Raw genomic sequence first — 25,783 nt, forward strand, 5'->3', positions numbered from 1 at the left:
GGCCTATAATTCCAGCATCTGGAGGAAGGAGGCTCATGAACCAGGGGTACACTGCAGTGTCCATAAATGTCTCTTTAGATTTGTACTGCTGATTGTGAAAGGAAGCTGAAGACTGCCCTCTGATTCACTGAGAAAATTGGCACCGTCTTGGCTAGAATTCCCTTCATTTTATTATCAAGTGCATTACCAGTCCTTCCCGCCTTTCTGCTGTCTCAGAAGGAGAAGCCCTCCTTTTGTTAACCAGTTAGTTCACTTGTGGTTTCGACACTGTTCACCATATTCTTCACACTCCCCATCAACTATCAGGAGTTTGTCCTTTCTCTTTCCCTTTAACCTGTAAACACGATTAAGCTTCCTTCTGTTTTTCTTCATTTGCCCTGTACTGTACCTAACTGCCAGGTGTTCTTTAACTCATAAAATTAAAAAAGCTTTATCCTGCACCACAGTTCTATCTAATATACTTGAAATGTGACTGGCTCAAGTTGAAATTTTCTTAAATATGACACATAACCGATTTTTAAAACAAGAAAAATGTGACATCTCAATTATATTTTTCTGCAATAATACTATGGCTTAGCAAGAAAAGGAACTTGGCACCAAATACCAATAAATGTGCGCAGTTTGATCTCTGGGATCTACTAAAAGCTATCCTCTGACTTTTACATTTGTATGGTGACACATGCCCACTCCCCAACAATAAATAAATATAATGATAAATTTTAATTGTTTATTTTTAAAATGTGGATATTAGAAATTTTAAAATAATGTATGTGGCTTCTATCTGTGTCTTGAGTTTTATTTTTACTTTATATTAATTTATTTAAAATTTATATTAAATTAAATTTGATTTTATATGACATTAAAAATAAGCTTTGATTTCTATGGAGCACATTAGGTCTGGATATCTCTCTATATATTTTATTTACTCATTTATTTGAGAAAGGATTTTTTTTTTTAAATGTATCACAGGCTGGTCTTAATTCATGAGCTTCCTGTTCTTTCTCCTGAGTGTTGGGATTATGGAAGTGTATTGTTAAATAGGAAGTTTATCTTTTGGTCAAGGTGAAGTGTTGGAGGTGTCTAGGTGTTCCCAGGAACACTCAAGGACCTTGCTTCAGGGCCTGGGTGTAAGGCCTTTTCCAGAGTGAGGTCAGTATGCCAGGCATAACACCATCAAAAGCAAACTTATTTCCTTCCCCTGTCAGCAATTGAATGCCAGTGGCTCTCCAGCTTGACCTTGCAGTCTTGTGTATATTGTCACAACTGCTGTGAATCTGTATGTGTATCTTCCCTGTTACACCTGGAAAAGTTAGTTGCTTTGAAGTCATCCACCACCTCTGTCTCTTAAAATCTTTCCAACCTCTTCTACTTAGATCCCTGAGCCTTGAGGGGAAATGTTTTACATTGACATCCAACCAGGACTGAACACTCTGAAGTCTCCTCTTCTCCACATGTTGACCAGTTGTGGGTCTCTGTGCTAGTTTCCGTCTACCGCAAGAAGAAGCTTCTCTGATGAGGGTTGGACAGTACAGTGATCTATAGATATAGCAATAAGTCATTAACAGTCATTGGGCATTGGCATGTCCATTTATCAGGTTAGTTGTAGGTTTTTCCCTAGGGCCCAAGATCTATATAGCTAGAGATTTGTGGCGTTGTTAACGGTGTCACACACCTCGTGGAGCAGGCCTTAAAGCTAATAGTCGTTAATCCCGTAACATTCGCGCTACCATTGCAGCGGTTGGCATATCTCGCCAGGCAGGTTGTGACTGCAGTCCTCAGTGTTATAGCTGGGGAGACTGCTGAGTACCCTTCTGGTAGTGTGCAGCGCTCTCAACTCCACAGCAGAGCTGAAGTTACCGTCGAGTGCCAGCTGCATGTCTCTATGTCCTGTGACTCAGGGTGTGGCATTTTCAGCAGTAGGGTTTTACTCTAGTGTTCTGGATGGTAATCAATAGCATTGGCATTTCATGTTCCAGACTAGCTTTAAATACACTGGCTTTAAAGATGAGCACCACTGCATTTGCCTTTTTTATGTGGGTTCCCAGGATGACACATGGGTGGTTAGGTTTGAATGGCTAGCATTTATACCCACTAAGCTGTCTTCCCAGTCAGCTTCCGAGTTTCTTATATTTATAGTCTTCCCTTTAAAGACTTAACAGCTGGGCCTGCAAGATGGCTTAGCAGAACAGGTAGGCCTCTGCTGCTGAGCCTCACAGCCTGAGTTATGTCCCTGGTACCTTCATGGTAGAAAGAGAGAACCAGTTCTCAGAAGTTGTGCTCTGACCTCCACATGCACACATAGCATGCTGACATCCTCCCATATGGCAACTCGCAAAATAAAAACAAAGATTTATATCTATAGACTGTTTATTTTTTCTAGCTGTGTCTATAGTTATTTGAGTATACTTGTCTTCTATATCATACAGTAATATAAAATTTTGTGTGGGGTTTTATTTTCGTTAGACATAAACCTAAAGAGTAAACTTAGTATAGCCTTAATTGTATAGGTAATATGAATCTGTTTCCAAACTTCCTATGCCATTTCATAGTTAGATTTTCCATTCCCACCAGCAAAATAGAAGCATGTTAGTGCCTTCATACCTTTTTTCTAACCTTTTTTTATTATAGTTATCCAAGCAGGTTGAAATATGATTCTGATACATATTTCCATGATGGTAAAGGATTTTAGACATCTTTATATTTCTATTGTTTGTTTTTGGAGAAATAGCCACTCTAATCTTCTTGACCTTTCTAATTGGCATGTTTGTTTTATCGCAGAGTCTTAAGAATTTTTTACATAGTGTGCATGTAAGACTCTTATTAGATAATGTGATTTACCAATACTTTCTCCTGTAATGTGGGTAGTAATTCTTTGTTTTCTTTTTGACCCCATTTTTTTCTGTTGTTTGCTTGTTTGCATTTTGAATACTCATCTTGCCTTATAAGAGTAGTCATTTTGGGGATGAGGCTGGCGTTAATTCAGGGTCTTGCTGAAGTACATATTCTACTAATGAGCTCCTTTCCTGACCTAGCAATTTATCCTCCTCTTCCTATGAGTTTACTTTCATTATTCTTTAGGGTTTCTAAAATACATTTGTTTTATGTGTATTGGTGTTTTGTCTGCATGTATGTTTGTGGGGGGTGTAAAATCATCTGGAGCTGTAGGTACAGGCAGGTGTGAGCTGCCATGTGCTTACTGAGAAGTGAACCCAGGTCCTCTACAAGAGCAACCAGTCCTCTAAAAGACCGATCCATCTCTCCAGCCCTTTAGGTTTTGGTTTGTTTGTTTGGAGTTGTTTTGTTTTTTGTTTTTAAAGCAAATATCTATAGGTGATAAACTCTTAGTTTTTTATACCTTACATGTTATTTTGTAATTACTAACTTATTTTAACTTAGATATTGGTTTATTGAAAATACAAAACATTCTGTTGCTACTTTACATTTATTATTGGTGTAAAGTATGCTCTTAATGTCATTACTTCTTTTAATTTTTAATTTTTTTATTTACTGCATTGGTGTTTTGCCTGCATGTGTGTCTGTGTGAGGGTGTCAGATCTTGGAGTCACAGACAGTTGTGAGCTACCATGTGGATGCTGGAAATTGACCTGGGTCTTCTCGAAGAGGGGTCAGAGAGCTCTTAACCAGTGAGCCATCTCTCCAGCCCCTGTTATTGCTTTCTTAATGCTCCTTTTTATATTAGTTTTAAGCATCTTTGATGCTTTGTATTTTTAGTGTATAGTATCATTTTTCATACTGTTTTTCTTCCTCTGCATTTTTCTTTCAATCTGAAGATTTCTTTTACTATATCTAGGCACATTTCCAACCACCTTTTCTTTAAATACTGCTTCTTGACCTTTAATTCCCTCATTCTAGAGTTACTGATAAGCATAATGTTGAATCTCTCAGTCTGTTTGCTATACTAGTGCTCTTGTCATTTTGTTGCTTTCATTCTAGTTTTTATTTTAAAAATCTTTGTTGTAATGATCTTACCCCTCCTACACATACACACACACACACACACACCTCAAAAGCAACAGTAACAGGACTCCTCCCCCAATCCCAGACAGCTAGATTAAGTTGGCCATGCAAGCCCAGCCACAAATGGGGCATCTACATCACTCCCTCCAGTCAAAGCTCAGGAACTGTCAGAGAATAGGGATTGTAACGATTGTGACAACCAGAGGTGTGTGAGGACTGGAGTGAAAAAGTATCTTCTGGATGGGATAGGACCACTGCATTCACTCCCCACAGCAGCTGTGGTTGCCTGCACAGGACCAGCACAAGAGCAAGCCACTCGACATTCCAGGACAGAAAGGGGAAGGGTTCACGGGCCCCTTCCCCCGGGCTAGAAGCAGTTGATGTCTTCTGATGGGGGACTCAGTTTTGCTTAAAAGTGTGGGCTTAGTTGGTCAAGCATGCTCAGCCGGATGACCCCACAGCCATGAATATGTGGCAGCACAAGCCGTTGGGTTAGTTTTAGTTGTTTGTCAGTGGGGTCCAGAGGAAAAAAACTGGTCAGTGTGTGAAAGACTGTCTAAACAGGACATCTATGTCACACCTCCTCCTCTGAAAGCTCATTGCAGAAAGGAGAAGAGAAAGACTGTGAAGGCCAGAGGTAGTAGATGCCTGCAGCAGAACAGTGTTCCTGGACTTCACGCCATTGTTGTGACATGAACTCTGAGTGGATGTGACTGCATACATAAAAGCCACACAAGATCAAGCCAGGGAAAATGCCAGCACAGGTCAAGGAGGACCTCATGAAGGTCCATCCATAGCTAAGAAACTGGTGCCACTTGATGGCTGCTAAGGGAGAGAGAGTCAGTGTTCTTCAGGGATGCAGGCCCTGAGAGGCTGCCTAGTAGATGGTTCCACAAACATGCATAGCCGTCAGCATTAAGTGGTCTCAGTGAGTTTTAAACAATAGTAACAACAACAGGAAAGATTGTTCAGCCTTTAAGTGTACTTTGACAGAGGACCTGGCTTTAACTCCCAGCATCCACATTGGGAGACTCAAAACTGCCTATAAATCCAATTCCAAGGATCTCATGTCTTCTTCATGGGCTCCATGTACTCTTGTACAGACATGCCGTACATTCAGACAAGTCGGTACACGTACACATAAAATTTTTAGTCTTTTAAAAAGAGCACATGAAGTTGGGAGGAGAAAGTTGAGGGAAATAGGTGAAAAACTGGAGAGGGGAAAGATGGGTAGATTTGATCAAAACACATTATATTCATGTGTGAAATTCTTAATAAAAAAGAAATAAGGAATTTTTCTAGGAAATTAGCAGTGCGGGACAGGGTTAATAGTGGGGTAATGGAATAGTTCCTTTCTTTGCCACCTCTCACCTCTTCCGTTTTTAAAACCTCATTTTAAACCTCCTGGGAATGAGGCTAGACCAGAGTAGATTAAGCAGGAATGTACAAGGTAGCAGGAGGAGACTTAAGTCAGTGGTAATCAGTTTGTAGAGAAAAAGGAGAGTAGTTATTGGAATTCTATAGTTAGCCATGGCTGTTCTTAAGAGTTAGCTTGAGATATTTTAATTGTTAGGTCTTGTTTGTTCCTTGACTATATATTATAAGTCATAGTATCTGTAAGTTGATTTTAAACAACATAGCAATTTTTTTGTAAGTTTTAATTTTCATTTTAATCTTTGGGAGCCCCAAATTATTTTGTTTTTTAAGATATTTTTGATACTAAAATAGAAATCTAAAATGACAAAAGACATATACCTTGCTTATCTTAATCAAACCTTTATTATATCTGAAATGAAACTATAAACCTTTTTATTCACAAGAATATGCTTAATAATATTCTGTAAAAAAGACACACACCCAATGACATAATGCTATTTGAGTAAGAATTTTTTTTTTCATTTGAAATTTGTTTTAACTTTTCTGTGATGAAAAAAGTATACGTAGAGTTAGTCCTCTGGACTTGGTTTAGATGATCCCAGTTTTGTTGGCAGCATCTTGAGTATTATAGTCAGGAGCCCCGCCACTCAAGTGTCACAGGGCTGCTGTAAAGCCTGACTATCTGGAGTACTTACTGGCCTTGATAACTACGGTCAACAGAGTGTGTTGTCTTGTAATATGCCCTAGCTGGCTCAGGATTCAGGCTGGTTTGTTTCCTGAGACTGCTCCTTAAAGGGAGCTGCAGTGTCAGGCCCAGAGGGGTGGGAAGCAGCATTCTTCCTCTTAGTCATCCTGTCTTTTGGTTTTTGAGATGGAGTCTCCTTGTGGAGCCAGAGCTGACCTGCCTTGAACTTACAGTGATCTCCAGCCTTGGCCTCAGAAAGCTGCGACTCTAGAAGAGTAGTATCATGCCCAGCTCTGGAAATCTTTTTTGTGGTTGTGGATACCTTTTAGCACTGCTCCTTGGCTTGGCGGTCAAAGTCTATGTATTTTTCAGCTTTTTAATTTTATTTTGTTTTATTTATTTATTTTTGAGGCAAGTCAGGAACTTCTTTCCTTGCGTTCACTCACCTTCCATGCTGGAGAGTGAATCCAGGGCCTTGCTGGAGAAGTATCTTACCACTGAGCTACATCTCCTATCTTAAAGTCCTGTTTTAAAAAATGAAATTTTATTTAGAGTAAAAATATTTTCTTTTTCATTTTGTTATTTCAGCAAGCAGTTCCAAGTGTATTTCCTGGCATATAGTCCATGTGGTAATAAGTTTGTTGTATTTATAAAATTGCAAGTAAAATTATAAGGAAGTTTAACATAGCATTCTAAGTGATTTGTTATTTCAGAATGATCAAATAATTAAAAACTAAATTTGTCACAGTGCGTAGCACAGTACTAAACACATTTGCTCAGAAAGCACACATCACCCATTGATGTCCTAAGGTTTGACTTTTGAAGAGTCTTTATAATGTGCGGTGGGTAGTAGCTAGTCCTGCTGCTCAACACACCACTGAAGACTTTATTTCCCGATTTCTACACCTCCTAGTCTTGCTTCCCTTGGGACTCTACTGATGGTTTTTAAATACACTGTGTTCAGAAAGTTCCAGTAGCGGGAGTTACTTGATTCTTTGATAGTGAGAGACAGGAAAATCTATAATCTTGTCATTTTATGTTGAACTTTAAATCTGAAAGAATGGGCTTCTAACTCACATAAGAAAGATGTCATCCCACTTTGTGGGTCAGTCTCTCTTTCTTATTATATTTTTTATTATTTAAAACAATTTTAAATATATTTTGATCATATTCTTCCCCTCCCCCAAGTCCTTCTTGATCAGTGATTCTAATCCTTCCTAATGCTTCCATCCATAAATATTCCTCTAATGACCCGCAACCGTAAAATGATTTTGTTGCTACTTCATAAATTTTGCTACTGTTATGAATCATAATATAAATATGTTTTCTAATGGTCTTAGGCAACCCTTGGGAAAGGGTTGTTTGACCCCCAAAGCAATCATGACCCACATGTTGAGAACCACTGTCCTGTAGCCTCTTTCTCTCCCTAGGCATCCAACTTTAAGTTTTTTGTTGCAAATTTAAAGGGAGCCAATGTTCTAGTTACTTGCCAATAGTAATGTCTTGTTCCCCAGTCGGTAAAACTGTTAGGGAAAGATTCAGAAGTGTGGCCTTGGAAGAAGAGGTATGTCATTTGGGGCCTGCTTTGAGATTTTAAAAGCTCACTTCATTCCCAGTTAGCACTCTCTGCTTTTAACAGCTTTTCCTGGTACCATGCTTTTGCTCTGCTATCATGGGTGCCAAGCCTCTAGAACTATAAGCTCCAAATTAAATACTTCCTTTCATAAGTTGCCTTCCTTGGTCAAGCTGTCTTAACACAACTATAGAAAAGTAAATAAGACACTATGCTAAGGTTATTATTACTCCTGTACGTGGAGAGATGTTGTCCTAATTTGCTTTCTATTGCTGTGGTAAATACCATGACCAAAAACAACTTGGAGAGGAAAAGGTTTATTTCATCTTACAGTGTAGTCCATCATTCATGAAGGTAAGTCATGGCAGAAAACTGGAGGCAGGAACTGAGTTAGAGACCATGGAGAAACAGTACTTACTTGCTTACTCCCTGTGGCTTGCTCTGTGTGCCTCTCTCACCCTGGCACATCAATCATTTATCAAGAAAATGACCCCTAGACTTACCTACAGGTCAGTCTAATGGAGCTAGTTTTCTTACTTGAGTTTCCCTCCTCCCAGATAGCTCTAGCTCATACCAAGCCAACAAAACACTAACTAACACAGATGGTCCTCTGAATTTGAAGGCAGAGGCTGTGTTTCTCCAGGAATATTATCAACATCTTTCTATCTACAGTTCAGGAAGTCTTTTCTCTTTACAAAGAAATGTTGGGGTGGTATAAATCTGTGACATGAATTGTAGTCTTTTGAGAGGAAAACTCCTTTGAACCTAAGTTGACTTGGTATAGGAGAGGTTAAAAGTAAGTGTAAAACTTTGCTATCAGACATGTTAGCCACATATTAGTGATAGATTCTTACTAAAAGAAGTAGGAGAAAGCAAGGCACTCATAGGAATGAAAAGCAAGGAATGCAGTGAAGAAAGCTTCTAAAGTTCTCATATCTGATTTTTCTCTTGTAGCATGTTTGAGAGTGTGAACTATTTTTCATTATTGAAGGTGTGGCCTATATAATTTATTTCTAAAGGTAGAATACCTGTTCACCTGTGAAAAAAAGTATTGGTGGCTTAGCTGTCCTAATAATTGAATTGATCAGTCTATATGCCAATAATATATATAATTTTTATCAGTTACATAAAACCAATAGTAAAATATTATAACAAATAGCATGTTGATTAATATGCTTTTTCTATTGTTCGGTCTTAGGGTTTTGACCCACCACATCAAAGTGACACAAGAACTATTTACATAGCCAACAGATTTCCTCAGAATGGCCTTTATACACCTCAGAAATTTATAGATAACCGGATCATTTCATCTAAGGTAAGAACACACAATTTTATTATTAAACTGTGGATGTAGAGATGGGGATATATTTGTAGCTCTTTGGTACCATGCTTACCTGTCATGTGCAAAGCCCATAATTCAATCTTCAGTACTACAGTTCAATCTTCATTTCTTTGTGATGCATGCCTATAATCCCAGCACTCTTAAATTCAAGGTCATCTGTAGCTACATAGCAAGACTGAGGCCAGACTGGTATATATTATATGATACCTTGTCTCAAACAAAACAAAATGGCAGATCTGTAACATTTCTAAAGTGATTTATTGAATGTGTGCAAGTATATATATATTTTTTATTTTTTATTGATTACACTTTATTCATTTTGTATCCCCCCATAAGCCCCTCCCTCCTCCCCTTTCTGCATGCATGCCCCTCCCCAAGTCCACTGATAGGGGAGGTTCTCCTCTCCTTTCTGATCTTAGTCTATCAGTTCTCATCAAAAGTGGCTGCATTGTCCTCTACTGTGGCCTGGTAAGGCTGCTCCCCATTCAGGGGGAGGTGATCAACAAGCAGGCAATCAGATTATGTCAGAGGCAGTCCCTGTTCCCATTACTATGTAACCCACGTGGACACTGACCTGCCATGGGCTACATCTGTGCAGGGGTTCTAGGTTATCTCCACGAGTAGTCCTTGGTTGGAGTATGAGTCTCTGGGAAGTTCCCTGTGTTCAAATTATCTTGTTCTGTTGCTCTCCTTGTGGAGTTCCTGTCCCCTCCAGTTCTTACTATTTCCACTTCTTACATAAAATTCCATTCACTCTGCCCATCAGTTGACCATCAGGCTCAGCATCTGCTTTGACAGTCCATACTACAGAGGCGTTCAGAGGCCCTCTGTGGCAGGTTCCAAGGTTGTTTCCTGTTTTCTTCTGGCTTTCAGAGGCCCTCTGTAGCAGGTTCCGAGGTTGTTTCCTATTTTCTTTTTCTTCTGATGTCCATCCTCTTTGCCTTTCAGGATGGGGATTGAACATTTTAGTTAGGGTCCTCTCTTTTGCTTAGTTTGTTTAGATGTGCAGATTTTAGTGGGTTTATTCTATGTTGTATGTTTATATGAGTGAGTATATACCATGCATGTCTTTTTGCTTCTGAGACAACTCACTCAGGATGATCCTTTCCAGGTCCCACCATTTACCTGCAAATTTCATGATTTCCTTATTTTTCATTGCTGAGTAATACTCCATTGTATAGATGTACCACAGGTTCTGCATCCATTCTTCAGTTGAGGGGCATCTGGGCTGTTTCCAGCTTCTGGCTATTACAAATAAAGCTGCTATAAACATGGTTGAGCAAATGTCCTTTTTGTGTACTTGAGCCTCTCTTGGATATATGCCTAGGAGTGGTATGGCTGGATCTTGAGGAAGCGCTATTCCTAGTTGTCTGAGAAAGCACCAGATTGATTTCCAGAGTGGTTGTACGAGTTTACATTCCCACCAGCAGTGGAGAAGGGTTCCCCTTTCTCCACAACCTCTCCAGCATGTGTTGTCCCTTGAGTTTTTCATCTTGGCCATTCTGATGGGTGTAAGGTGAAATCTCAGGGTTGTTTTGATTTGCATTTCCCTGATGGCTAATGAGGTTGAGCATTTCTTTAAGTGCTTCTCTGCCATTCAATATTACTCTACAGAGAATACTCTCTTTAGCTCTGTTCCCCATTTTTTAAGTGGATTACTTGGTTTGCTGCTTTTCAGCTTGTTTAGTTCTTTATATATATTAGATATGAGTCCTCTGTCAGATAAAGGGTTGGTGATGATTCTTTCCCAAACTGTAGGCAGTCACTTTGTTTTGATGACGGTGTCCTTTGCTTTACAGAAGCTTTTCAATTTCATGAGGTCCCATGTATTGATTGTTGCTCTTAGAGCCTGTGCTGTTGGTGTTCTGTTCAGGAAGTTTTCTCCTGTACCAATGAGTTCTAGGATATTCCCCACTTTTTTTTCTAGCCGATTTAATGTGTCTGGTTTTATGTTGAGGTCTTTGATCCACTTGGACTTCAGTTTTGTGCAGGGTGATAAGTATGGATCTATTTTCATTTTTCTACATGTAGACATCCAGTTGGACCAGCACCATTTGTTGAAGATGCTATCTTTTTTCCATTGTATGGTTTTGGCATCTTTGTCAAAAATCAGGTGTCCGTAAGTGTGTGGGTTTATTTCTGGGTCTTCTGTTCGGTTCCATTGATCCACCATTCTGTTTTTATGCCAGTACCATGCAGTTTTTATAACTGTTGCTCTATAGTACAGCTTGAGATCAGGGATGGAGATACCTCCAGAAGATCTTTTATTGTAGAGGATTGTTTTAGCAATTCTCGGTTTCTTGTTATTCCATACGAAGTTGAGAATTTTTCTTTCCAGGTCTGTAAAGAATTGTGTTGGCAGTTTGATGGGAATTGCATTAAATCTGTAGATTGCTTTTGGTAAGATGGCCATTTTTACTATGTTAATCCTGCCAAGCCATGAGCATGGGAGACCTTTCCATCTTCTCATATCTTCTTCTAATTCTTTCTTCAGAAACTTGAAATTTTTTTCATACAAGTCTTTGACTTGCTTGGTTAGGGTTACACCAAGGTACTTTATGTCATTTGTGGCTATTGTGAATGGTGTTGTTTCTCTAATTTCTTTCTCAGCCCTTTTGTCTTTTGTATACAGGAGTGCTACTGATTTTTTTTGAGTTAATTTTGTATCCGGCCACTTTGCTGAAGGTGTTTATCAGCTGTAGGAGTTCCCTGGTAGAGTTTTTGGGGTCACTCATGTATACTATCATATCATCTGCAAATAGTGATAATTTGACTTCTTCCTTTCCCATCTGTATCCCCTTGATCTCCTTCAACTGTCTTATTGCTCTAGCAAGGACTTCCAGTACTATGTTGAAGAGATATGGGGAGAGTGGGTAGCCTTGTCTTGTCCCTGATTTCAGTGGGATTGCTTTAAGTTTCTCTTCGTTCAGTTTGATGTTGGCTATAGGCTTGCTGTAAATCGCCTTTACTATGTTTAGATATGTGCCTTGTATCCCTGATCTCTCCAATACTTTAAACATGAATGGATGTTGGATTTTGTCAAATGCTTTTTCAGCATCTAGGGAGAATATCATGTGGTTTTTTTCTTTCAGTTTGTTAATATGGTGGATCACATTGATGGATTTCCGTATATTGAACCACCCCTGCATACCTGGGATGAAGCCTACTTGGTCATAGTGGATAATATCTTTGATGTGTTCTTGGATTTGGTTTGCGAGTATTTTGTTAAGTATTTTTGCATCAGTGTTCATAAGGGAGATTGGCCTGAAATTCTCTTTCTTTGTTGAGTCTTTGTGAGGTTTAGGTACCAAGGTGACTGTGGCTTCATAGAATGAGTTTGGTAATGTTCCTTCTGTTTCTATTTTGTGGAATAGTTTGAAAAGAATTGGAGTTAGCTCTTCTTTAAAGGTCTGGTAGAATTCTGCACTGAAGCCATCTGGTCCTGGGCTTTTTTTGGATGGGAGACTTTTGATGACTGCTTCTATCTCTTTGGGGGATATAGGACTATTTAATTGATTTACCTGGTCCTGATTCAGCTTTGGTAAGTCAAATTGATCAAAAAAATTGTCCATTTCATTTAGATTTTCAAATTTTGTGGCATATAGACTTTTGAAGTAAGTCCTAATGAATGTTTGGATTTCCAAAGTGTCTGTAGTTATGTCCCCCTTTTCATTTCTGATTTTGTTGATTTGGGTGGTGTCTCTCTGCCTTTTAGTTAGCTTGGCAGAGGGTTTGTCTATCTTGTTGATTTTCTCAAAGAACCAGCTCTTGGTTTCATTGATTCTTTGAATTGTTTTATTTGTTTCTAATTGATTGATTTCAGCCCTGAGTTTGATTATTTCCAGCCATCTACTCCTTTTTGTTGTGTCTGCTTCTTCTTTTTCTAGGGTTTTTAAGTGGGCCATTAAGTTGCTTGAATGAGCTGTCTCGAATTTCTTCCTGAAGGCACTTAGTGCTATGAACTTTCCTCTTAGCACTGCTTTCATTGTGTCCCACAAGTTTGGATATATTGTTTCTTCATTTTCATTGAGTTCTAGGAAGACTTTAATTTCTTACTTTATTTCTTCCCTGACCCAGCTGTCATTTAGTAACAAGTTGTTCAGTTTCCATGTGTGTGTAGGCTTTTTGCTATTTTTGTTGTTGTTGAAGTCCAGCTTTATTCCATGGTGATCAGACAAGATACAAGGGATTATTTCAGTCTTCTTGTGTCTGTTGAGGCTTGTTTTGTGACCAACTATATGGTCTATTTTGGAGAAGGTTCCATGAGGTGCTGAGAAGAAGGTAAATTTTGTGTTTGGGTGTAAAGTTCTGTAAATGTCTGTGAGGTCCATTTGATTCATGACCTCTGTCAGAGATATTGTTTCTTTGTTTAATTTCTGTTTTGTTGACCTATCCTTTGTTGAGAGTGGGGTGTTGAAGTCTCCCACTATTAATGTGTGGAGATCTATATGTGGTTTAAATTTTATCAATGTTTCCTTTACAAATGTGGGTGCTCTTGTATTTTGGGCATAGATGTTCATGATGGTGATGTCTTCCTGGTGGAATTTTCCTTTGATGAGTATGAAGTGCCCTTCCCCATCTCTTTTTATTAATTTTGGTTGAAAGTCTATTTTATCAGATATTAGAATGGCTACTCCTGCTTGCTTCTTGGGTCCATTTGCTTGGAAAGTCGTCTTCCAACATTTTACCCTCAGGTAATGTCTACCTTTGTGCCTTAGGTGTGTTTCTTGTATGCAACAGATTGCTGGGTTTTGTTTACGTATCCATTCTGTTAATCTGTGTCTTTTTATTGGAGAGTTGAGTCCATTGGTGTTGAGAGAGATTAGTGACCAGTGGCTGTTAGATCCTTTGATTTTGATGTTGGCTGTGTTCATAAGGTTGTGTGCTTGGTTGCTTTTTGTTTTACTGTAGGAAGGTTAATTATTTCCTGTGTTTTCTTGACAGAAGCTAATTTTCTTGGGTTGTATTTTCCCTTCCAGTGTCTTCTGTAATGCTGGATTTGTGTGTAGGTATTGTTGAAATTTGTTTTTGTCATTGAATATCTTGTTTTCTCCGTCTATGAGGACTGAGAGTTTTGCAGGGTATAGTAGCCTGGGCTGACATCTGTGTTCTCTTAGGGTCTGCATGATATCTGTCCAGGCCCTTCTGGCTTTCATAGTTTCTGTTGAAAAGTCAGGTGTGATTCTAATGGGTTTGCCATTATATGTTACTTGGCCTTTTTCCCTTGCAGCTTTTAGTATTTTTTCTTTGTTCTGTATACTTACTGTTTTGATTATTATGTGGTGGGAGGATTTTCTTTTCTGATCAAATTTGTTGGGTGTTCTATAGGCCTCATGTATCCTTATTGGCTTCTCCTTTAACTTGGGGAAATTTTCTTCAATGATTTTATTGAAAATATTTTCTGGGTCTTGGAAAAGTGAGTCTTCTTTTTCCTCTATACCTATTATTCTTAGGTTTTGTCTTTTCATATTGTCTTGGATTTCTTGGACGGTCTGTGTCAGGAATTTTTTGGATTTAATATTTTCTTTGACAGATACATCGATTGATTTCTTCCATTGTATCTTCTACACCTGAGATTCTTTCTTCCATTTCTTGTAGTCTGTTGGTTATGCTTACCTCTGTAGTTCCTGTTTTCTTCCCTAAATTCTTCCTCTCCATTATTTCCTCCATTTGTGTTTTCTTTAATTTTTTCAGTTTCTATCTTCAGGTCTTGAGTTGTTTTGTTTACTTCCTTCACCTGCCTGATTGTATTTTTCTCTTTTTCTTTTAGTTCCTTCAACTCTGTTCCTTTTATTTCTTTCAGTGATTTAATTATTTCTTCTCTGAAGGCCGAAAGCTGTTTGGCTGCATCTTCCCATATTTCTTCATGGATGGCCATAATCTGTTTGTCTTTAACTTCCTCCATTTCTTTACGGATAGCCATGATCTGTTTGGTTTTATCTTCCTCTAATTCTTTACGTATTTTATTTGTTTCCTCTATTATCCTCTTCATCAGCATAGATGTAAGGTCATCTTCTTGATTTTCTATTATGCTGCATTGTCCAGGGCTGTTTGCCCCTGGATGGCTGGGTTCTGGAGATGCCATATTGCTCTATCTTTTGTTGGTTGAGCTTTTATGCTGACCTCTACCCATTGGGCTGATTTAGGTGTTGGCTGTTAGTTTCTGTGCTTCCTGGAGTCCTGAGGTAGGGAGAATCCCCTTGGCCAGAAGATGATTTTTCCTGAAGGATTCCTCCTCTGCTTTTTAGTTATGGTCACTGTATGGCCAGTGTTTCTCAGGAATTTCCACCGCTCACCCCAGGTTTATAGCCCTGAGTAGTAGCTGTGGTCTTTGTTAGGCAGGGGGGGATCTCCTCTTACCCATAGAAGTTCTCAAGACAGCTGCCCCACTGCTGGGTTTCTCATTATAAATTTAGTGTGCTGCTGCTCACTAAATTTCCAGGTACAGTCCTCTTGAAGAACCTATTGATTTCCTAGCTGTGGGGTTTTCTCCCAACAGGGAAACTCAGTCTGTTATCCTGGGGCACACAGTTCTGTCCGGGAAAGTGAGAGGTGCGCCCAGCAAGTCTCTGGGCCTGGAGAATGTGCACCTAGGTTGAGTTGGCGCCTGGGGATGCTGCTCTGGTCTGGAGGCTGGGTGCCTCACTCTGGACCAGAAGCTGTGTGTCCCTGTCTGGGATGGCAGCTGCAGGCACTGCTCTGGTCCAGAGGCTGTTTGTGCGGCCCTTTTGAAGGACCAGGGATTCCCACAGTTTTGTCAGTCTAGCTAGGGGTAACTGGTTGATCCTTGGCACAGTATCTGAGGGCTGCTGTAATGGCTCTCTGGCTTTTGTAGGTCTGAGGATGCAGCTGTGTGTCCCAGTGCCCTAGGGGAACTCAATAATGGCGGCTGAGCACAGCGCTCCTGCCTGCATTAGAAAGCTAAAGCCTAGAGTCTGCGTGAATCCAGGAAGTCTTTTGGTGCTGGGTGTCCTGAGCGTTAGACCTGATGATTCCCTCCGCTGGGGGTTTCCTCCTGCCAGAGACACCCAGACTTTGCTTTGGGGACCGCTGTTCTGTCTGGGGTGGTGAGTAGCACCCACAGGCACAGATGCCCGCTTTTGGCTCTGCCTTTCTGGCCTTTGGGAGCCTTGGTGGCTGCCTAAACTGGATAATTTTCCTGAGACCTTTTTGGGGCGGGGGTGTCGGCTGAGTGCTCTGAGATCAGACCAGCCATTTCCCTCCCTGTGGGTTTGCCCCAGACAGTGAAACGCAGTCTCTGGTGCCTGTTGCCCTGGTGCCCACAGTTCTATCTGAGTCGGCGAATCAGGCGCGCAGGCAGGGCTCTGTGCAGGCACCTGGGTCCCCGGCTCTGGCTCCGGGCTGGTTCCTGGGGCGCCCGTGGAACCTGAGTCTTTTCCAGGGGATGTCTGGGTGACCTAAGGTTGGTCCCAATCGTTTCCTGCTCCGTGGGGTTATCTTTCGACTAGAAAATCCAGTCTGTGGTGTTGTGGGCCCACAGTTCAGTCTGGGACAGTTACCAGATCACTCTGGCGTGTAGCTCTGGGCTGGCGACCAAGCGCCTGGCGGAACCAGGATCTCTTCCGCGGTTTAGCCGGTAGAGTTAAAGCTGATTGAATCCCCCACCGTGGGTTATCCTCTCACCTGAGAAACACAATCACTTGTGTTTTATGGCCTCGAGTTCTGATTGCTGGTCACTGTGACAATCCTGCTGTGCTGCTCCTCAGAATGAGAGTCCTCCCGGCGCCACCATCTTGCCCCGCCTCCCTCAGTGCAAGTATATATTTATACTTTTAAAAAGTCAAGAAACTGAAGGTTGATAGATATATTTCACCCAACATGATGTATGAAACAAAAGAGTCTGTTAGTTCCTACCAGATAACAGTTATCTTCAGCTATGACTATACTGTGATGGCTATCTGCTGAACCTGGTTTTTTATATTATGTCATTTAATCTTTGCAACAGCCTATATGAAGTAACTATTAAATCTTGTTTACAAAAGGCTATATTTATATTATCACAGTTCTTTGATTTCAGTATTTGGAAATTGATTTTATCTTTCCCAAGATGTCACTTTAGGTCAACAGTCCTTTTGTCCTGCTCTTTTCTTTCTGTATCACATTAGTTCTGTGTATAATGGATCCACTGATGATACTAAAGGCACCTGTTCCAGTTCTCATATATATTTTGGATGCCTTATAGCTTTTGAAATTAATTTTTGAAATAGCTTTTGAAATAGTTTTGAAATTAATTTCTATATTTAAAATATAATTTTATTATTTCCCCCTTTCCATTACTCTCTCCAACTCCACTCATGTCCCACCCCCACCTTTCAATCCTCTCAAATTTACAGCTTCTTTTTCTTTGTTGCTTTTACATATATGTATGTAAGTGCAACCTGTTGCACTTAATGTTGCTTGTATGTTTTTTATTTCAGGGCTGACCCCTGGGGAAGACTAATTTTACTGTTCTTAGCTTTCTGTAGTTGCCCGCCTTTGTCTTGGTGTAAGGCCCACTGAAATTTCTTCCTTCCATGTTAGCTTGTTTGTTTGTTTGTTTGTTTGTTTATTTATCTATCTATCTCCTTGTTCTGGCACCCATACCGTTGCGGTATCATGGGTCACAATTCCCTGTCACAATCTCACAGCCAATTTCCTTGGCTCTTATAGCCTTTCTGTCTGGCTCCTCTTAGGTGTAGGAATTGTGTTGTGGATATATCCCTTGGGACTGGGAACCCCACAATCAGTTCTCTGTATTTTGACCAGCTGTGGCTTTCTGCAGTGATCTGTCTATTGCAAAGAGAAGCTTTCTTGATGATGAATGAGAGCTACACTTGTTTGTAGATACAACAAACTGAGGATATGTTTAAGAATTATGCTGGTTTAATAAAGTGGTGGTGGTGGTGTGTTCTAAGATCCACCTCTAGCCCTGGGTAGCTGGCTAAGTTTTTAGTACCAGGATTGATTTCTCTCCTGTTGAGTGGACTTTATGTTCAATTAGAGAGATGGTGGTTCCTGCCAAGATATGAGTGCAACTGATATAATATAGATTTGCCACTGATACAGATAAATCTTAGGAATGCCTTACCAAGCTAGTCACTGTTGTGATTAATAGGCATCGCAGCTGAGTGGGGACTACTGATTTCTTCCCATGGTTGGCAGCTTGCTTAACACCTTCTAGTACTTTGGAAGCTAATCTTTCAAGGAGGAGGCTTTCAGATCAGATCCTCTCTTATTATACTCCTAAGTCTCTCATCTGTTGGACTTCACAGGTTCACATAAAACGTTTCAGCTGGTATCCTGAAAAAACGTTGAGATTAAATAAGAACCTTTATATGGCTGTTTTCTTATGCAGAAGTTTGAGTTTAGCTTTTTTGACCAGAGTTTCAGAAATGTAGATGTTTAAGCACTCTCTTTAAAACATTTTAACATAAATTAAAGTTTCTTTATATGGCTTTCCTACTTTATTGTGTCTCAGTTGTTCCCAGACCCTTGTAACTGTGTTGTTGGCAGTCTGATAGCTCACGGTGAACTCTTTTTCCATTGAACCATTGCTGGATTGCATGCTTCCCCCAGGGAGTTTAAAATGTAAAAATCTGAGGAGGGTGTCGATTTGCTCTTCTAAAGATGTTGAGTTCATGTCAATTAAGAGTATAGAGAGTTGTGCATAACCATTCTTTCATGCTGCAATGAGGCTGGCATGATTTTTTTTGTTTTTGTTTTAACTCCTGTATTATTTCCCGAGACATGGTCTACAAAACCTCAAAGGAGCTTTGCTGCTTTTTCTTTGTTTTATATGTGCACTTATGTATTTATCTTTGACTGCAACTGTTGATATTTAGCTCTTAATCTCTTTGTTTTACATATATGCTTCTTAGTGTATTTGACATGTTGTAAATATGTAATGATTTTTTTTTTTTTTTTTTTTTTGAGACAAGGTTTCTTTATGTAGCTCTGGCTATCTTGGATCTCACTGTAGACCAGGCTGGCCTCCAACTGGGCTTAAAGTAGTGGTTTTCAACCTTAGTAATGCAACCTTTTAATATAGTTCCTCATGTTATGGTGACCCCCAACCATAAAATTGTTTTTGTTGCCACTTCATAACTGTAATTTTGCTGCTTGTAATGAATCATAATGTAAATCTCTGATATGCAATCCTTGTGAAAAGATCATTCGCCTCCGCCCCCCCCCCCCAAGTGGTTGCAACCCACAGGTTGAGAATCACTGGCCTAAAGTTATATGCCACAATACCCAGCTTGGATAATGTTATGTAATTCGGTGACAGTAGTAGCTTATAGTAAATTTAAACTTCCTTGAAAAGGTCAGTTATAGTCATATATGGCCATAGTTTTACTGACTCAGTCATCTTAACCACTACTACATAATAAATTATTTTTTAAGTATTTTCTTATTTAGTAGTATTTCTCTTCCCTCTCTATGGTAGATTAAGTGCAAAATTTTAATTTGTTGAATCTGTTATTGTTTGTATTTTACAAAACATGAAAATAATATTTTGTCATTAGTAAGCTGCTTTGTATATGACATTTTTATCTTCATTTTTTCTTGTTTTTATGAACTTTATGAGCTAGCCAAAGGAAATGTCTTCTTCCAAAATTGTTTTTTATGGAACTGGTGAGGTAGCTCAGAGGTTAAGAGCACTTACTGCTTCTGCAAAGGACCTGGCTTCAGTATTCGGCGTCCATAAGCCAGCTTTCAGCTGTCTGTAACTTCAGTTCTAGGGTATCTGGTATCTTCTGTATACTCCACAGGGACCAGGAGCACATGCGGTGCACACCCATATATAAACCACTTTTACATATACATTTTTAAAGCTTTTATTATTAATTAGTTGTGTGTGTGTGTGTGTGTCTGCGTGAGTATGGGCACGAGTGCAGGTTCCTGTGGAGGCCAAAGGATTCAGATCTTAGAGCTGGAGTTTTAGGCAGTTGTGAGCCACCTGGCTTGGGTGCTGCAAATTGAACTTGAGTCCTCTATAAGAGTGGTATGCACACTTTTTAACTACAGAACCATCTTTCCATTCTTTTGAAGCAAATATCTTGAAACCATTTACTTTACTGCCAATTTATATAATTGCTTTCTTTAAAATTACAGAAGAAAAAATATTGTCTGTATTATAATCTACATAGGTGTTTGTAGACATATAAGGCATTGTCAACTTAATTCTTAGAAAGTTTTATGGATTTGATAAGGTGATCAAGAAATTACTGCTTTATGTTGGTTTAGTAAAGTGGTGGTATTGGGTTCTACTCTAAGATCCATGGCCTCTCTGGCCCCTAGAGGACTGTAGAAATAGTTTCCTGTAGGAACAGTTACCGTTTAAGTTCAACCAGAAGAGGCTTGGGAGATGGCTCAGTCAGTAAAGGACTTGCCAAAAGCATAAGGACCCTGAGTTTGGATCCGTAGCACCCACATAAAGTAGAGCTCAGTTGCATATGTGTGTAAATCCCAGTGATGGGGAGGAGAAACAGGAGATCCCTGGAACTCACTGTCCTGCTAGCTGGTTAGTTAACAAATCAGTTAGTTGCAGATTTAGTGAGAGTTCCTGCCTTAAACGTGAAGATGAGAACAATTGAGGAACAGAGCCAGTGTCAACTTCCGGCCTCTACACAGGTGTACACATGTGCACATGTACCGGCACACTTGTGTATATACCCACATGCACACATACATGCACACATACACATGTGTGCCTGAAGACCTGCTGGAGAGAGCTCTACTCAGCATTGCCATCTTATATACATGCTAAAGCACTGACACACACACACACACACTCTCACACACTCTTTTGTTTGAGAACTTCATGCATGAGCAGGGCATCTACACCACTCCCACACCTCCCTCCCCGCTCCACCTTCTTCGTGTCACCTTTGCCCAGCTTCATGATCTCTACTTTAATGCATGTGCAGGTTGTCCAGTTGTGAGTTGCGTCCCAGGACGCATGGACATAGGGCCAGTGCTACGTGGGATCAGTTGGTAGTAAATTTAAACATTGGGGCTTCTTTTGATTGTAGGTAGTATCTGCCTCTCTTCTCACTTGAGCCCTAAACATAAAATCTGGAGCTGTTGGCCTTGTATTACTAAATACATTCCATGCGTCCTAGATTAACCCTGGAAATGTAATTTTACCTAAGAAAGAAAGGTTGTTAGGGGTAGCCTATGTGTCTTTGGGTATAGCCTTCAATGGGTTCTTCTGCCAGTCTAATTCTACTTATAAGATTGTTTATTTGTTAAAAGGTGGTTCAGGTTTCAGACAACTCATTTAGAAGTAAACTATTGACATGTAAAAATTTAGAAATTAGAATTATATTACTATGCACAGAGAAAATTAAATAAACTTAGAAAAATCTTAATCAGTAACTACTAAGGTTTCATTGCTTAACAACAGGACTCCATTTTGGTTGCTTTTATTTATTCATTCATTGAGCTTGCAAACGTTTGATTCACAGCTGTGCTGAGTAATGTAAGTACTAGAGCTAGAGCCTTCGGTATGCTACATGCAACTGGGAGAGTATAGAGAAACTAAGATTAAAGTTCTATAAACTGTTTCCCATTCTCATATAGAAAGACCTGTTCTAAGGGATGATATAACAATAACATGTAGCATATTGTTCTGACCTTGTCATACAGCTAATACGCTGATGAGTTAATTAGTAACACTGAACAAACAGCAATTAATATGAGCCATATTCTACCCTAAGCACCTTTACAAATCCATTAATTCATTTACTCTCTGTAAGGACCCTGGAAACATGCTTATTGTCATAATTTCATAGCAGAATAAAATGGGGCATAGAGAGATTAAGTCTAGGTTATTTAATGACTATTGCAACTTTGAGCCATGAGATGTTAAGTTCCATTCATCTACACTTTTGACCATTATATTCCTTTAGGTCATTGTACAATTTTGCATCCTTTATAAATTGTTTTGGTGATTATCCCAGTGATTGCTTGTCTTATTATTTCTTTAACATTCTAGGTCACATTTCTATATTTCATGTAAAAAGATAATAATTGATTAGGCCATTCCGTTCTGACATTGAGTTAACTAAAATAAAATGGTCTTAATCTTATCATTTCTAGCAGTGCTTACTAATCTTTATTACTTCGGTTTTATATAAGCAAATCCAAAATATATTATTAAAATGGTTAGATGTTTTCTCTAACTTCTAAAAAAATGTCAACAATTAGATCGGCAAAATTAATACATTTTATATCTTATGTGTAAAAGTATACTACAATTGCTAATAAATAGAAAGGGGAAAAAAGAAAGTGGCATAAAAGTCTTAAGTTCTAGATAGTTTCTTTAGCATCATTAATTTGTCTAAGAGATTAGTAAATCTGATTTTACTTTCCTTATAATTGTATCTATGTAGTGTGTGTGTATGTATATATATATATATACATATATATATATGTATATATATATATATATGAATGATACTCTTTTATTGATTTCTCTTTTCTTTTTTCCTAGTATACTGTGTGGAATTTTGTTCCAAAAAATTTATTTGAACAATTCAGAAGAGTGGCAAACTTTTATTTTCTTATTATATTTTTGGTTCAGGTAAGTTTTATCACTCAATGAATTATTTATAAACTTGCTGCCTACACATGTATTTTACAATAGGGGAAAATTATATTGTATTCCTAGTTGTTTGTCTATGCCATATTTTTTCTCCTGTGGGTTTCCCATTGTATTCATGAATAAATTATTTAAATCAAATCTCAATTTCTAAAACAAAGGCTATAAATTTTAAGATCAATTGCATTTTGTTTCTTTACTAGTGTGCCATAGTACTGATAACTGTAAGCTAAGCCAAGAATATTATTTGTAGTTTTTCAGATACCTGCCTGAGAGTATAACTGTTTGAGCTGTTAATCAGCAGTGTATCATTGGCACATGTCTACCTATGGAATCATCTTTGTACAAGATTTTCTGTGTATGTGTGTGTTTTATCTGTATGTGTCATGAGTCTGTAATCACAGATTCTCAAGGGTCTGGGCTTAAATCAGGGTTTATCATAAACCATTCAGTAACTTATTAAGCTAAGTGTTTTTGTGTGTATATGTATATATGTTGAAATTCAAGTATAAATCGGTTTGTAAATATGGTGATTATCATTTTCTTATGGTTATTATTTTCTGATAAAACCTCAACACTGAAAAGAACAGTAAAACCTGAAATAACAATGAAGTTTTTTCAGTGTTAAAATTAAAAATTTGTTTAAACTCTGAACTGGTCTGTCAGTATAACCTAGGATTTCAAAATGAAAGTTAAAATTACTCAAGTAATCATTTTGGATTTAGGAAACATTTAGTTTAAAAATGCCTTTTCTCGTGAATGGAGAAGAAACTTCTGGCTTTATATCAATAGAGTATCTAGTGGTTTCCTTGGAAAGTGAAATCATGCTAGCTGTCTTCAAGTGGCATGTATGCAGTTGTCAGGTTGCTAAGATTAGCATGCATATACAGGAGAACAAGTTTAACTGGCCTGTGCAGAGTCAAGGGAAATTAATAAAGCGTAAGATTTGTGTTCTTACTAATGTGTGTAATTACTACAAGTACTTCTTCAGCAACTTATAGAAATTTCAGTTATATGATTTACATCAGAATTGAAGCACCATCTTCCTACCTGTCTTTCTCTGATTCTTATGTGTGTAATAAAAATCACTTGTAAGAAAAATCACTTTCCATATTCCATTCCTTGTTCTCTTCTTCAGGAGAGTTTATCCTGAATCCTGGCATAAAATTACTGACAGACTTTTCAGCATTTTGTAGCATGCACAAAGAAATGCAAAATGAGATAAGACCCATGAGATAAGACCTACTTGTAGGCAATATTTAAGAACTTAAGAACTGTGTTTATAATCCCAGCACTTGAACAGTAAACACAAGGGGATAAAGAGTAGTCCAGTTTGGGATGAACATATGTAGCGAAATCCTGTCTCAAAAAACAGAACAGCAATAAAAAAAGCAGAGTAGCTGAGTTCAGTTAGCATGCAGTTGAGAGTGTACAACTGGAAGACTCACTAATTTGTCAAGAAAGTAAAATTGTAAATTAAACTAAACACATTGTACAGTAGTATGAGATTTTAGGTATTAATAATGTAGCATATACAAATAAATATGTAATACTCTGCATTCTTCTTTTTAATATAGCTTATGATTGATACACCTACCAGTCCAATTACCAGTGGACTTCCATTATTCTTTGTGATAACAGTAACTGCCATAAAACAGGTATGTAATATTTCCTGTCTTAGTTCTCCCAAAATTCATTCAGAACTTCTTAAATATTTTTATGCCAGATTAACACAATTATGAAAACAATTTACATAACAGATTTATTTGATAAGTAACATTATATTTCAGGTATCTTACAACTCATAAATGATTGCAGTCATTAAAATATATTATTGTCTTGACATAGGAATCAATATAAAAACAAATATGTACAGGCTAATTTATGAAACAAATTAGTATACTCATTTTTGTAATTTTAGTGATATTTAAAAAGTATAGTTCAAAGGAAGTAAGTCTGTAGAGTGTAGCATTTGCTTTTGGCATGAACGCTCATAATTTCCTAAATTTTACAGTTTTCCTTGACAAAGTTAGTTTTTGTATGTGCTAGTACCCTAATGGAAATAATTTCAGCCAGATTATAAATTGATAAAAAGATTTATAAGAAGAAAAATAAAATTATGGATAAGCATACTAATTAAGAAAGAAATTCTTTAAAATGTTAACTTGATATTGCTACTTTTCAAAATATCTAGTCAGGGTCTCTGTGATATAGAGATGATTCCTTCCACTAGATACACAGTTCATTGCATTTTCTTACCTAACTGATATTAAAATCCTATGTTTTATAATACATAAAAATAACGCGTTGGTTGAAGGAGAAATGAAATTAACAGTATATTTGCAGTTCTGGGATGAAGCGTATTACATTATTACTTTTCTTTTTTCTCTATTTATTTATATGAAACAATTACTTTGTGTGTGTGTGTGTGTGTGTGTGTGTGTGTGTGTGTGTGTGTATGTGTATGTGCCATTATTTGCTGGTGAAAGTCAGAGATAGCTCATGAGAGTTGGTTCTTTCCTTCTACCATGTAAATTGTGGGTGTTAATTTTAAGTTATTAGGTTTAATGGCAGGTGCCTTTACCTGGTAAGCCGTTTCACCCACCCTGCTTTATTTTTATTGAAAGATAAGTGTCTACATATAAATTATCAATTATGTTATGTAACTAGAGTATCAGAATAGTAGCCTTACTTCTTATTAAGTTTTATTTCCCTTTCTTCTCTCTTCTATTGGACACTAGGATTCATTTGTAAAATTCAGCAAACATGCAAATCACTCCATTCGCTTATATGATATATATCAGAGTATTTAAAAAAAGATATTTATGAGACCTTAAATAGAGACATTAATAATGCAGTTAAGTACTCAGTTTTGGAATCTAGAGGAGATACAAGTTAAAGATAAAATATTTCAGAATTACCAGCATATTTTATATTATTTGAATACATAGAAATGAATAGAATAATTTTACTACTAAGAGTGACGTATGTGGAAAAGACTCATAAAGGTGACAGAAGAAACCTTCACAAGAAAACAAGGAAAGATCAAGATGTTAGAACACCAAGAACATAGATGTAATGGAAACAATGTTTTTGGTAAGAATGAATGTCAGAAATGTCATTTCTTTTGTAGGCATCAAAGTAGCCTAGTAGAATTCTGGTGAATGTTTCCTGGAAAGTGTGTGTGTGTGTGTGTGTGTGTGTGTGTGTGTGTGTGTGTGTGTG

At 38.2% G+C, this 25,783-nt stretch overlaps 1 protein-coding gene across 2 annotated transcripts in view; it reads left to right on the plus strand.

The window, feature by feature from the left end:
• Positions 1 to 25,783, plus strand: part of Atp11b (ATPase phospholipid transporting 11B (putative)) — a 93,325-nt gene that overhangs the window by 3,365 nt on the left and 64,177 nt on the right. For both annotated transcript variants that reach the window (XM_055625877.1, XM_055625876.1), the window contains exons 2-4: positions 8,812 to 8,928; positions 22,451 to 22,540; positions 24,136 to 24,216. In XM_055625877.1, the coding sequence (XP_055481852.1) occupies positions 8,812 to 8,928; positions 22,451 to 22,540; positions 24,136 to 24,216 (288 nt within the window). The remainder of the gene's footprint in view (positions 1 to 8,811; positions 8,929 to 22,450; positions 22,541 to 24,135; positions 24,217 to 25,783) is intronic.

This window comes from Psammomys obesus, unplaced genomic scaffold (assembly GCF_907164565.1).
Source record: "Psammomys obesus unplaced genomic scaffold, mPsaObe1.curated_primary_1811, whole genome shotgun sequence".
Lineage (NCBI taxonomy): Eukaryota > Metazoa > Chordata > Mammalia > Rodentia > Muridae > Psammomys > Psammomys obesus.